The sequence below is a fragment of the Asterias amurensis genome, chromosome 12 (genome assembly GCF_032118995.1).
Source record: "Asterias amurensis chromosome 12, ASM3211899v1".
Taxonomy (NCBI): Eukaryota; Metazoa; Echinodermata; class Asteroidea; order Forcipulatida; family Asteriidae; genus Asterias; species Asterias amurensis.
The window spans coordinates 19,509,709-19,525,401 of record NC_092659.1 but is presented as its reverse complement, the minus strand read 5'-3'; the positions used below and the strand labels follow the sequence as shown (position 1 = coordinate 19,525,401).

At 35.7% G+C, this 15,693-nt stretch overlaps 1 protein-coding gene across 10 annotated transcripts in view; it reads right to left on the bottom strand.

The window, feature by feature from the left end:
* Window positions 1–15,693, bottom strand: part of LOC139944921 (disks large homolog 1-like) — a 95,586-nt gene that overhangs the window by 18,852 nt on the left and 61,041 nt on the right. For 8 of the 10 annotated variants that reach the window (XM_071942102.1, XM_071942101.1, XM_071942104.1 and 5 more), the window contains one exon: window positions 12,648–12,785. In XM_071942102.1, the coding sequence (XP_071798203.1) occupies window positions 12,648–12,785 (138 nt within the window). Of the gene's footprint in view, window positions 1–4,251; window positions 4,391–7,271; window positions 7,341–12,647; window positions 12,786–15,693 lie in introns of those variants that run through there. The other 2 variants (XM_071942110.1, XM_071942107.1) reach the window with 2 other exon arrangements.

Below are 15,693 nucleotides of genomic sequence, written 5' to 3'. Positions count from 1 at the left end.
GGCACATCCGTAAACAAACCATTATATCTGTTTTGACTCTATAGCTCTTCAATACTCACTTTTTGATTATTCATTTCAATATCATGTACCATCCCCCTTTCAATAACTTTACTGAGGTTGAGAGTGATACAGTATGCATCATGTACACATACTATCTCATGGGAATCACTTTCATTCAATGTTTCCTTTTTATCTTTTTGACTTGATGTACAAAACGTTAGCAGTCTAGCCTTTGGCGCCATGGAATATTTTTAATGAAAAACCCATCAATGAATGAATGAATGAAAGCCAGCTTCTTACATGTTCTTGTCCATCTAAAAGGCAATGTGGAATGGAGTGTCCATAAAATTATTTGAGGGAATGAGTGCTGAATTTTTGTACGTGCAAGCATACTGCAATTAAATGTATACACAACTTTAAGTTGTAAACAGCTGGAAGCTAGGATAAAGGTTTTTTTTTTTAAGAAGAAAAGGGGGGATAGAGTGAATTGTGCGACTGTTGCAAGCCTTAAGCAACAGGTGTTATGCCACGACACAGCTCATGAATATCATTATTGATTATAGATTAACCCATTTACAATATCAATATCATTTAAACACCATTCTGAAAAATATGTTTGAATAGGATATAACTCTCCATGCTTTCGAAATTTGTGTACAAAATACACTTTTTGAGAAAAATATTTTTAAATATTGTCTAAATTATAATTTCCCTAAAAAATTTGGAATTTGTCTTGTGACAATGGCTACATAGACAGATCTAGTGTTTATAAATAACTGGTCGTTCAGTAAGGTGGCCTTGTGCTAACAATGGAGGGTGGAGCTGAGTCATTACAGGCTAATATGAGGACCATTTTAGCGTACAATATTGTTTTGTTTTATCTAGCTTTAGATAATTATATGAAAGACTTCAAAATAGAAACATATGCAAACATTTTTTTAACGCTTTTCATAAATTTCTATTTTTTTATTTTATATTTTGCTTTCCAAAACAAGACAAATAAAATCAAACTTTCTACATTTACCAGTTGCAACTTTTACAGAAGTTTGTTTGGAATTGAAGTTCATTAACTTACTTATTTGACTGGAAATAGAACAGAATGGGCAAACAAAAAGTCTATTTAAGTTGACTTCAGTCGATGGCTTGAATCGACAGCTTATTTGACAAGAACCAGAATCCAGTTTCATCTCCTGATAATAGATGCCGCAAACACACAATAATGAGTCTAAGGTTTCCATGATAACCATGCAATCTCAAAGGGCAACTCTGATCCAAGCAAATAATACCAATCTCAAAAGCTAAAGCTTCAGTTTTGTACTGACAGACCATCAACAAATAAACTTGATGAAACGTAGTCCGTTTTTATCGGTCATCATGAAAAGAAGGTATTTTTGAAGAGAAATCCGACTCGCGGGAATTATACCTCAAGACAAGTCGACAGGAAAAGACATTTTACAAGAAAAACAGAAAAATGTGCAAGGATGGGGATGAAATAATAACTGTCTGTCAGTAGAAATTAGAGATGCTAGGTTTTTGTGGAAACGTGTCTCTTGACAAAAATTTCCACAACAGCTTTTAAATAATGTTGTAAGGAGCTAAACTTTTTATAGCAAATAAAAAAATTAAAGACATGGAGGAAATAAACTAACAGACAGCTATGTAGCTTTAGACTTGACCTCTGTGCTTGGTGCTGAATTTCATCTAGAATTCTGATATGCACTGTCAATAACAAGTATATAAATATACTTCATAGACAGGTATATCAAATCTTGTTTATACCAAAAACTGAGATATAACATCATTGTATGTCTATTTCTTGATTTGTATGCTTTTATTATCTGTCTGCACAGCTTCCAGAAAAACACTTTTTTGACAAACAGCCCCTGGTTTGTTTAATGACAGATTGATTGAGATAAGCAAATGGAATGGCAAACCAATGGAAACAAAACACAGATGAGACTGGAAAGGAAACTGTGAGGCAGGTTGATCAATAAAACGGAAACCAGGTCACTCACAGAGTCTTGCAAGATCATTAAGAAGAATTGAAATCAACTATCAAGGATGCAGTTAAAGGGTGGGTGTGTATCTTAAATCCGTCACTAACAACCAAGTTCCCTACATCTAATGACAATGACACCATGTAAACAGTCTTTTAATAGTGACTTTCTATCATGGTGTTGTGGCAAGGATAGCTTGTATAATGTTGAAATAAATGCTCCAATTTGGTCAGAAATAAATGTCCTACATCGGTAAAAGGGCACAATAACATCACTTGTGCATGAGATTTCTCTGAAATATTGATCACATCAGGAAGTTCCTATTCTATAAATAATCTTGTAAAAAAGTCAGCCATCAAGGAGGAAAGTTTTCAAAAGTTGTTTTTATGAGATAATTACACACTGCTACTCCAAGTCAATATTTTGAAATCAAGAAATGATGGTTTTTATGCCACTCTCTATCTAAATTTCCTTCAGCAGTTCTTGAAATAATTTTTCTGGCCGAACTGGTGTGGCAAGAGTGATCTTATTTGCCAGGTTTGGGGATATTTCCAGCTATCCCTAAATCAGTGTTCTTCGGTTCACCAATCAATAGCCACCTGCCTTCACTGTTGACTCAGTGAATGATAATCAGGCAAGAAAAGAAAAAAGAAGAAAAAAGGGAAAGTGGACAACAAAGAAGATTAAAGGTACAGTGTACACTGCAGTCTTTGTTATTGTTTTGAAAGTTTATAAAATCTTTGCAAAAAATAGTTGATTGATGGCCTGACGTTTCGACCCTAGCAGAGTCTTTCTCAAAGGCTTTTGAAGACTTACATAGGAGAATTGTGCATTGTATGTAGAAAGTGTTTAGAAGCAAATCTTGTTTACCCAAAATAGTATCTTAATGATCATTATATACATGAAGTCAATACATATGTAAGGGGAAATCCCTCAGGGGGAAAAAGAAGTCCAAGACTTTTAAATTTGACATTTCTTACTAGGCCTTACCTCAACGGTTTCTTAAGAGAATTAGACTGGTGTTTAGCGATTCAAATCAAAAACTTGAAATTTATTAACTCTCTTGAGTCTTGTATTTGGTTTGTAAATGAAATCAACTTTAATTCCTACAAATCTAACATATACAAATAAAAGTACAATGGATTGTTGATGACGTAGAGGATGCTTGGTTTCTTCCTCTAATAGACACTATAATTACCATTACCATGGCAATGGAAGTGAATAATCTGATAATCTTCCATAAACCTTGTAAGATATCTCTCCAAACTGAATAATGTCAGAATAATGCATTGAGATGAATACGATGTATATACCCGATTATGGCTAAATTTATTTGCAGATATTTCATGAAGTCAATTTTGCAAAAGTATAGAGAGACACCACCATCATTTTACATTTTATTCTAACATATTGATTGTTGTATAAATGTTTCAGATAAAAATAACAGAACATGATACCTCCTTTCCTTCAATCATTATGCCATAAAATTGATTTGTATGCAACACATTGGCAACATGTTTGATTTTAAAATTAATTAATGCATAATTTAAATAATTATAAGGCATTATGTATCAAACGAAATGTAGCATCTTTTGTTTTTCCGACAGCAAGAAACACAGAGTTAGTTTCTGATGCTTTCTTGTAATTGTGGAAACAGTCAACGTGCTGCCAACGCTTTTTGACTTAGGTGAGTCATGGTAGTCTAAGAGCTGACAGTTGAATGATAATGCTACATGTAGGTCAAATCACGTTAGAAGTGATGGTTATTGGATAAGGCAAAGAATCCATTTATATTTGCTTAAGCCTCAGCCACATCAATTGAAAAAAAACAGTAAGTTTCCACCTTTCTATATTTTGTGTATGTATTTCTATAGACCCACACTGAGGGCTACACACACATTGACACTTCCCTGAAACATTATAATAAAACAGCATTATGCTAACTTAATCAGCATATTGACGATGGCAATTATGAGTTAATATTAGCCATTTTGTTTGAATAGTCGTTGTCATGACTGTTTCAGTATCACTTCCTACTGAAAGCTTCTGGCATAACTGAATGGTCAGAAGAACCTTGACTGTAACACATGTATGTTAGGCAAACTGTACAAATAAACATGCACAGTAATATATCATGGCAAAAGAACTGCAGTTTGGAAATCACTAGTAATTCAGGCTCACACTAAGAAAGCAGGACAGAGAGCTTGAGGACAAAGAGACTGAGTGAAGAGAATAAAGTGCAGTTTAATCAAACCTTCTTCTTGGAGTACATCAGCGAAGCTGAAACATTAACAAAAACGTGCATCATGGCGTCGTTGTATCAATACCACAGAGGCCAACTACTTCCACTGTACACAATGTCAGATGTACACCTCACGCTAGTGACTCACACAAACACAGATGTAGAAATGTCAATATCAACCAAGCATTGATAACAGTTATGTGAATTCCCTCCCTCCAGAACAGGTGGTTGGTTTGTGTATTAAGCTTCCAGTGTAGTCCCTTACAGCACAATGAATGATAAATTTACAAACACAGCCTACACTCATACATCCTACATACACTTTCACATGCACAGTGTATTCACACACGTGTCATGTATGCTAAGCATGAGACGTTCAGAACACGCAGTCGTACATCTCCCAATGTAGGTGCCGCTCCGGCTAATGTATCTCACGAAGTAATTATCTCTTTCACGTTTCAAATTTGACCAGCAGACAAATTCATTGAAGATCACACCTGATTTTGATTAGACGCGGCAACAATGGACATTAAACAATAAAATCCAAACAGGTATATGTCGACATGAAAGAATTGCCACAGAAACAGGAGATTGTTTTCTATCCTGATTTTACACAGCGGTGGAGAAGGTTCTGAATTTGTTCTGATATTGTGGGCTTGGTAATGAGATGGGACGACGTTACTCATCAAGATTAAAGGAGAAGTGTCAACAAAGTTGGATTCCCAGCGGCTAGCAGCACCTCGGTACTTCAAGTACCATCCAATGATTGTAGAACGCCAGGCAAATGTTAATTAATAGCTTACTGCTTTCTGGCAATACATGTAGGGTCACATCAGTACATATGCAGTATTATAGTCATCAATAATAATCCATATAGATCTCCAACAGGGTACTAATTAAACCAAACTTTTACGAGGGTTATCAAATGTCATACAAATTCAATTTTGTCTTAGTTAATTGTATGTGTCTTAACCTACATGCATTGCATCACTCGGTATCGCTTAAGTTAATTAATAAATACAACAGTCTGTCAGTTCATCACTTCACATTAAATGTTCTTCTTTTGAAATTAATTTACAGGTTTCACTCCAGTCTGTTTTAGGTCTTCAATATTCAAAAGAAAATTAGAGGGTTAAAAACCATTTGTTACTACTTGTTGTAAAAGACAGGCATTTTTTTGTTGGTAAAAAAAAAAAGGTCTGAATTTAGGATCTACATGATTGAAGGAATGAGGAGTGACATGTTACCATGGTAACCCATCCATGTAGTCACAAGTTTCATAGCATTTGGGAACAGTATCCTAGTGCTAGAGAAGTAGCAGGAATCAAAGAGCAGGAAAATCAGAGCAACTTTTACACCAACTTACACATACAAGGTCCGATTTCAAATGTCTGAAAATTTTCATATCTAAATTAATGATCAATCTGAAAATGAGATGATTGCAAAACGTATAAAATATCACCAAACCAATGATATAAACACCTCAGTCTAAATCTTCAATCTGGGAAAAAAGCGTTGTATGGATTTTGTAGAGCAGTAAAATCCGCCCAGTGCCACCAGGCCCATTGGGGATTCAAAGAAAGTACAAGAGGCTCTTCCTGATAGGCAACGATGGCTTACAACATATAATGGATGGGCAGTGCTCGTCAACAAATCTCAGGATAGGTTCTCAACTCCAACGACTGTCTACACAAAGTATCAGGTGCTGAAAATGACTTGTGAACAGCTTGAAATTGGCTATGTATAAAAACTGCTGGGTACACCCTTCTTCTTACAAATATTGTGACAATATGTTCATTACAAACCAGACAATATGCAAAAATGAGATGTAACAATACGTGTTGATCATCACAGTATAACTGTCTTGATTTTGTTACGTCTTCAGATGTCAATGGAAATGTCAAAGTATCACCATGATTTAAAGAGAAGGCCTGGAGAAAGACTGATTCACTATTGCATTGACATTAACCATGTAGCAGCCGATACAGCCAATAATACAAACAAATAAACTAAATATAATTTATTTAGTAAACCAACTAAAAACAGGGTTGTGTAAATTACAACACCAAAAATCATGTACACTGAGATTTAACACCAACCTTTGCTTTTCTCTCTGCTTATTTCATATCAAGTATTTTATTCACTACAAAATAAGGACCCAACCTTAAGCTTAGGGATGTACATGTAATACATGTGAGCTCTATTCTTCAACAGCCTCACACATCCACAACACCTCGTTAAAAAAAAATATCCAAAGGCAGATTTAAAATGCTTCCTTGTAGTAACCTCTCCAATTCAACTTTCCCCAGGTCTATAAAGTACACATACTTAGGCCGGTCCTCTCAAACTACATGCCTCAATCGCAGGCCAAGTGAGAAATCAAGCACTTAACATATTTTGTCTTCATCATGACCGCTTTCTTCTTCTCACTCTGTCCCTACACCTTCGTGCCGCGCATCAAGTTTAGTCTGCATCGTTGGTGCCAAGGATCTCACAAAATACAGGTGTGAATAGACATGAATATGGACTCCTTCATAACTAAAGCTGGTTGTCGTGTTAGACAGGTGCAATCAGGGAAATGCTTAAGCTTATCAGCACTTAATTGATTCATTCCTTGGGGTTTTCTTAATGTTCATACTTGTACTCAAGAAAATTTTAAATCTGTTCCATGTTGTATACTACATGTACATGTTGTACATCTCCCCCTTCTTACTGATCTTCACTGATGTAGCAAGTTTGACTTGGCATGAACTCTATGCAAACACCGACTAATATGACTAATGTAAAGCACTTTCTGTCAAATAGTGACTCATAGGATTACTAATATGTATGCAAAGCCACTGCTGGCCATCTCTCATCTGTAAGATGTGCAGTTTATAGACTGACCAAAAATTTAAGCAGTGACAAGTCAAACCCATACACAAAAAGGGTGTAAAATAGACACAATAATATATTCCGTTGATTTTTAGAATTTAACTGCTGTTATTTAGCAGGAGCCATGTTGAACGAGAGGCAAGAATCTGACTACAAACCTGTCATGCTTCAATGGAGTTTGTCTGAAGCTTGAGGCAGATGGGTGAACTCAAACAAACACCTTGCCACTTCAATAAGAGACTTGAAGATACTAGCATTCTGGGCAAAGCAATGGGAGAAATAGTCAGCATATGGCTACTTGACCACTCGGACAGAGAACATAAGTGTATTTCCTTCCTCCATCTCCGTAGTAAAACCAAATGGCTTCTGGACCCAGCGACAAAAGTCTGTACTATGCAGATTGCTTAAGATGTGCATTGTTTTATGCAGTTCTGTTTCCCCCGGCAAGATGATTCGTGCTTAAAGCTGTAGCAGGCAAGGTCTGCTAACTACTCATGAAACTGCATATCATCAACTTGCCATCCTACATCTAATTTGCAGATGGTGATAAAGCTGATATTATCATGGAACATAAAGTTTGAATCAATAACACAAATTGATGATTCCAATTTAAAGTTCTCCTTATATAAAGAGAAAAAGAGACAACAGCACTGATATTTAGTTTGACTTGTTTGGATAATTTCAAAAAAGAAAAGACGCTTTGTGCTACACTTGGTAAAAGAAAAAAACTGTTCTTGTCTTCCATGAAATCTATAAGCGCCCTAAGAAAAACAATGCTCACAATACACAGTGAAACTGTGGGTATATTGATGGAGAGGGGGGAGGGGTGTGATTTACTAACAGACTGTCTGTCATTGATTGCTTTCTGAGATTTATTACAAGTTTCCAATATCCATCAAGTTGCTTCTCTGGTTAGAGAACAGGCCCTGTAGTCTACATGTCTTCACTAAAACAACAGTCCAATATGCCTAATTGTACATGTACAAGATACAATAGGCTCTACTCTTTATTTTTGTTTAATAAAATGATTCAAACTGTCATTTTCCTCCCAGTTTTCTTTTTTTTTTTTTTTTTAGAAATGCATTTTTACAGTTACTTTTTCATTAGTTTCTCATTAATAAAAGCTCTGTTATACATGTATCTTTAATTTAATCTGAGACTGTAAATCACAATCACACAAACAGAGTCGAGAGAGAGCCACATTATAAATGTTCCCTTCACTTTGATGACAGTGATACAAATGCGGATTCGGGAAATGTAATCCACTAGTTAGAAAGAGTGTTTGATGGCTGTGCCGCTTCCCCAGACAATGTGGGCCCATATCCACCCCCCCCCCCCCCCAAATGTCTTGATTTATTAGGATGTAACACTGGGGATATGGTCATCATTTTAACACACATTAGCATAATTGCACAAGATTGAATAAGTGGTCAACAAGAGTTGATGAATGATGCTAATTATTAATATCAGCTGCAGTGATTACACAGAAGATGCGAGATTCAAACCTAATGCACATGTTTAAGATACTTTTTTAAGAATAACACCATTGCGTTTCCCTCCATCTTATACAATCTTAACGAGGGACTCTGCCAAACTGAGATATGACAACCTATTTTGATTTCAATGTGTAGCATTTATCACGCTGCAACATTAACCATGGTAAGGAAGAGACATATAAACAAACTCCCAATGAAATTGAGCTTCAAGGATTGAGAGAGAAGGAGGCCAGATGTTGGCTTCAGGATTATTCCAATATCAATTACATCCAAACACATAACCAAGGGTTGAAATTCAGAGCACATTTCAAATCCAATCTGGTCGTAGCTAAAGCCAGGTATGTGTGTGTGTGCCTACAGGTTTATGTGCAAGGCTCTAGCGGTTTGAAAGTTCTGATTAGCCACTACCATATCACATTGTCGGGAAAAGGCCTTCCTGCCGATTTCCATTTCCATCTTGACCAGACCCTTGAAACATTCCAAAGGAAATCAAAGTTTGCCTTGAAGTCTACATTTTAATATTAGCAAAAATGTATTTGCAACATTAACTACTCATAATTATGGCTTGGTATGCATTTCTCTAATCCGTCACTCAGTGAAGCTCAAGGTGCTTCAATATTCACTATTTTCCTGCCAGGTATTGTAAAGCAACTTATACTTCATTTTATCCAGACTACTAAGTGACAGTTATTTTTCCTGTTACATGAATTATGGGAAGCCACTTTGTCCATCTTGTCAAGATTTGCCAATCTGAGTTCTGTCATGATGTACACAGACCTCTCCGCAACAGTTTTAAAATAAATCATCTCCACTAAAGCATGTACATGTAGTGTGTATGATTTAATCAAATCAAAACATGGCACCTTTACTGGTAACACATGGATCCAAAATGACTTGCATTGGCCTGTAGGCAAATTGCACATTTAAGTGGCTGTAAATATTAAATTAACTAAACTGGTTAACTTAAAGAGTTTAACACTCGGGTTATAAGAAAGTTGATTAGTCAAGACACTGCATATTACAGTGTGACCCGACCACATAGTTTAAAAGCTGATCAACACCAAGTCTTGTGCGTGTAAGCACCATAAATATGACTACATAATAATTCACAACCCTTCTTGCTCCAGGGTTTTACGGGATGAATTAGTTGGGAGGGGTGAGTGCATAATTTCTGGAGTACACAGCGGATAATGACCAGATGACAAGGATTAGAAATAGGAATATCAAGGATGGGGAGCGATGTCAGATGGTTACCATGGTAGAGAGAAGGTTGGGCATAATGATATAAGTAGCAAGAAAATTTCATATCAAGTCAATTAGTTTCTCCTAATTCACAGACCCTGTTAGCATAAATTTACATGAATGTCATTGTAAAGCAGTTAATGTACAAATGAAATAGTTTTCTACAGTCTTGCCAGAAAAACAGACGTGTGACTTGCTTAGTATAGGTTTGATTCTAACGTGTTAAACTATGCTCTCTATAATGCACTCTTTCAGCACACACTTATTTCATCATCACTGCTGCAGACAAGAATAAATCCATGAACCTTTCCATACTTGGCCAACAGAGGGCTCTGTTTAGAAACATCAGGCACTCCTTTTCCCACACCAAGCTGTTGTATGACATCACACCAAGCTGTTGTATGACATCACAGACACCATGATGACAAGCATTGTCAGGTTTATGTACATGTACCTCCTTCATTGATTCACTGTTGCCACAATCTTTGTCATAACCCCTGTGTTCAACACCAATAAGGAATACTCATTCACATTACAACAACATGGGATCAGACTATGTAGTTGTGCTTTTTAAAGTGCAAGACTATGAAGAACTAGCCATACATGTACTTTTTATTTTTGTATCTCACTTCATTAAATTTATTTCTGTCATTGGATGGTTGCATTCAGTATTGGCATATAGGACATAGGCTATTAATTTCTTCATATAATCTGAAGTTCTATGTCGACTGTCATGCACATAGTTTGAACATACTTTTTGTATATTGAACAAGTGTTTCAGACACATCCAAACAGCATTCATACAACGGTTCAACCATCTTGCTTTTGGCCCAATCAAATCAATGTACCCAAGATGAGGTAAGAATTATTCTAGTTTCTTTTTACAATTGTAAAACAGTTGGTTTCGTTCGGCTACATACAGGGAACCTAGTACAAACTGCAATAGAATAGTACAGTTGCAAAGTTATTCTATGTTTGTCCAACCAGCTTGAAGCCAGTTGTATCTTGATCCTCAGAGGGCTTTGTGAAGTTCTTTTGACAACTGAAGTTCCACTGAATCTTCTGGATTTCATCCAAATCTCTGGAGTGTTTTCTCTCCACACACTACCAGAAATCATACTTCATTCACATTATGATGATTTGATTGATCAAGTTTGTTATCATGATCTCCTCTTAGAAACCTACATTCGTGACATGCATGCTACAATCTCACGAATAGGACATTTTGAATCACTAAGTGTGTTTCTCATAATTATGACATCAGCAGACACTTTACAATGTATGGCAAGTCATGACTACATGTACATCAAAACCATTTATGTGGATGATTTCAGATCGCATTCATGATTTATGTTTTAAAGAGGGTCAACGTTGCATTTCCATGCCATAAATAATTCATCTTAAAAAACCAAGATAATGAATCTTAAAATACAGCTTAGTATTTATTAGTGTCTCCAAGACCTTTCCCTTCCCCTAAAAGTGAGGGGGAAGACAAAAAACAAGAACGCATCAATCACTCAATGTTCTGCCTGCTGCTCCAAGTTAATACTGGGATTATTTTAAGTAAAAAGTGAACAATCTTTGCTAAAATAAAATAATATCATGCCAAATTATCCCAATAGGAAACATTTGTTATGTAAATTTTTTATTTTATCCTCTGAACCAAGTGTCCATAAGACAAAGATGTGTTTATTTTGTAATAATTGGTATCCAATGTCCACCGAGATGATATTGTCAGATTGTTTTTCTCGTGGCAAATTGTGGAAAATATCAATTGGGTTGTTTTATGACTGGGGCTGTCTGACAGAAATGCTTCAAGCATTAACAATGCAGAGATGAATAGACGAGCTGATATTAATGCGTGGGTGCCAATTGCATTCTGACATCTCAAGTATGGCGTGTTGTGTCAAATCAAATGTTGATCATCAAAATACAGTCAAAGACTTTTGTCAAATTTCATTTTGATGACAGTTGATATTTGACAAGTCACACCCCAAAAATTTGGAATTGTTTTGAAGATGGTAAATTATGTTTCCTTAAATCCTAAATCCAAAGCTTTACATGAAACTGGGCCATGTATTTCTATGTTTATTGAACTCTCAAAAATGGGGTTTAAACAATTTATGGGGGGTGAGCGAAGACAAATTGACTAGAGCAGATTGAATCTGCAACCTCCTGTTTTAAATCATTTTGATTAATTGTTAGTATTTATACATTCACAAATATTCCTTCATCTTTGCAGTTATAATGATTATTATTTCTAACCATGAATCAGTAAATCTGAGCAGTGCATAATTACTCATCTCTAATTGAGACTCAAATGATTTTACTTACATGTACATACCTCTAAACAATAATAGAATTAGAGCTCAGGCAAGGGAATTAAGACTGTACCAACATCTGATTAAGTCCATAGGCAATAATATTACGGACTGTGCTGCTGTTTGCTGCGGCGGTAACATCACCCAATCGAGTTAGGGCTCTGCTTGTCGTTTTAAGCTATGGGGATTGATATTGTTGTAAAATTGTACCCTAATGTACAAGAGATTGTTATCAAGAAAGATGTCAATCCAGCTCACTCAAGCATCTCTAGAAGATAACCAAATCTAGCTGCTTTTGTGCTTACCCAATTTCAGAGAACTGTGAGGGGCACAATTTGTGGATAGCATGTCCATGATTACGGTAGTTGATTAGATGTTTGATGTATTCTAAGAATTACCTACATTTGTAAACTGTCAGGGGAAGACATTGTACATGTGTATATTTGTTTTTATACTTTCTTTTTTAATCTCTTACCTCAGCCGGCAACACTGTTGACTGCGAGACGTAGCTTTGTATGTTTTCTCTTACTTGTGGTACACTGGAGCCGACTACGGGAACCAGCCGTGGGGCACCATCTAAAGCTGTGGAATCCTCGTCGGGATAGTGATATTGCTAAAGAAAGAAACAAACAAAATGGAAAACTAATTTATTTACTTGTTTGAAAAGATCATTCAATACTTTCAGGTCTTTCCAAAAGGGTGAAGGAAGTTACTGTCAAATTGGCAGAGTCTCAACTTTGACTGTAACTACTTGTAATTTGTTCATTATCTTTGCATTGTTTAAGTATAAAAAAAAGCTCGGAGAATAGTGTTGAATCAACCAATGATTAATGAGTGTGTACAAACAGAGTTCAAAGTGTGAACCAGATCTTTGTAACCCCTTCAGTTGAAATTACACATGTAAGTGATCACCTCAACATTACTAAGCAACATCATCAGATCATCCCACTCCACGGCATCCCATTCCACAGCCATCTTAGATCTTAGTCTTTAACAGTTCACTTGATGTGTCTTAGTTAATTGCATTAATGAACCTCTATGTCGTTTGAGATAAACAGAGTAGGTTCAAATCTATACAGAGTTGGCTATATCACATCTACTACCGGTGATGCCCAGAAGCAACTGGTGCCCACTCTTACATTGGTAACCTCAAAGTAACTACAACCAAAATGTCTATTTCACAAAGTCCTTGGCAACCTAAACTGAAATGAAATTATGGTTAAACAGGACAGTCATCTCCACCTTGAGTATGTGTGAGTTTAGTGAAGGTTAGTCTACACAACAGAGTTGATATATTTCATTTTAAAAGCATGCCAGCACCTTATCCTGTATCATTTACTATGCATTTCATAGTCAGCTTTGAGGTTTTAATTTCCCAGTGATGGATAATAAAGTTTTATCTTTCTATATAATCTATCTAGTCTTCTTTTGTGGTGTTACCGCACTTTTATAGATTTTATATTTTGCTTTGTATATTTCCTCTTGAATAAGAAATTTCAGGAGCTTTTACTACTAAAATATTGATTGAGTAAAAGTACAAATTTTTATCTGATTCTTATTTCTTTGCTTTGTACTTCTTCATTATAAAACTGTGACTGTTTTGACAAAACAATGACATAAATTGGTACAAACACCAATAACCAAAGATCTACGATTCCATTAAAGCATCTAAACCTACTTATACAAGCAATGTACATTGTACAGACAAATCTGGGAAAACCCATTTATTTTTAAATTGTCAATTTTTGGTCAATCTATCTGAGCAAGGCCATATTGACATCAACCAAAACGAGCAAGAGAAAAAGCCACTAAAAGCAGTGCAATGAGTTGCCTCAGGCTACCAGGGAAAGGGAATAAGTCAACTCAGTCCTCTGGGTTTTTGAGACAAAGTGTCAAATCCTCTGCTTCTTCATAGTGAGCGTTGTTCATCATTACATTATCAACGATTGTTTGAAGCAATCCACAAAGTCAGTACCACTACTTGCCCCCTTACATTGCAACTGTGCACATGGCTGGGTTGAAGTATGACACATCTGGATCCATATGATATTGATGTTGCAATATGATGCTTGAATACTCTCATCATAATAGTGTAGGGTTTTAGCTCATTCACAAAACGTTAATGATATTCAAAGATCCCACATCATGAAAACTGCATATCACAAGGTTTCTAGTAAACTAACATGTTGGTCATTATCATGAAACTAAGAGGGAGTGCACAATCCCTTTAAGTTGTCTTAATTACTGTTGCTGTATAACCTCATTCTTATTGATCACAATCCAACATGCAGCGCAGTCTTATCCTTGAAAATAATCACTCCAAATATTGATTCTTACATGTTATCTATAACGTACAGCTTGCTAATGCAAGCTGGCTAATGCATGCTGTATATATTACATCTATAACACCATACTCTGACCATACACCTGTACACTAGGCTTGTAAAGTAACAAAAGAAAAAATTTGTGAATGGGGAAATAACTCATATGAAGTTCAGATAACTAGGTCTTTCAAACAAACATGAAAATCTTGTGATCTTAATTTTCTTTTTTGCATCAAAGTTGGAACATGAGAATCGCAGATACAAGACTTAACAAATCGTTAAAAATTAAATATCAACTAGACATGATTGCATTTGTGCACAAAAAATTATGCAGAGCTGTTTCGTTAATAACATTTTCAAATTTCTCAACTGCATTTGAAACTCTCTTGTCATCAAAGCAGTTATGACCAATCCAGCCTATTTAACGAATCATTTGGATTATACTGTGTTCAGATGGCAATTTATGACTTAAAGGTTCAAAAAGGACAAAAAATCATAACAAATCATGTGATGGCGTCATCATGACGTCATACGTCATTTCATAATTCATGAGAACTTGCCAATATCTAACAATCTACAAAGTTTCAACATAATCGCATCATTTTTCAAGAGTTATACGACTTCAAAAAGTGCACCCTTTCTCTACATGTTAATTTATCTGTATGAATTTCACTTTATTTTGTTCTTAAAATTTATTTCCTGATTAAGTCTTATCAGAAAACCCATAGATATTTATTATTAATCAATAGGATGTATCACCAAGTCGTTTATGTTAATGTCCATAGCACACTTCATCTTTTCGTCTGCACACTGTTGAATTATTTAACATAACAAAAGTGCATCATTTAAATATCTGGTTTCCATGGCAACAGTCCAGTTCTTCAGGCCCCTTGAGTAGTTCCATGCCTTTGCATAGGACAACAACATGTCTTAATAACCCCTTATGCTGTTCATGCTCCCCATGCTCCCCATGTATCCTAACATACTATCACTGCAACATTCTGTAAGTATACGGAAGACTGGATTTTTTACGAGACCATTTTCAGACTTCATATTCTCACAACCTCAGACAGTCCTAGAAGTACATTGATGTTTCCATTGTGTATGAACCATATAAACATACGTGTGGGATTCATAGCTTACCACACATTTCTTTTTGGTTTGAGCATGCAAGGTATTTTACCTAGACAGAGCTTT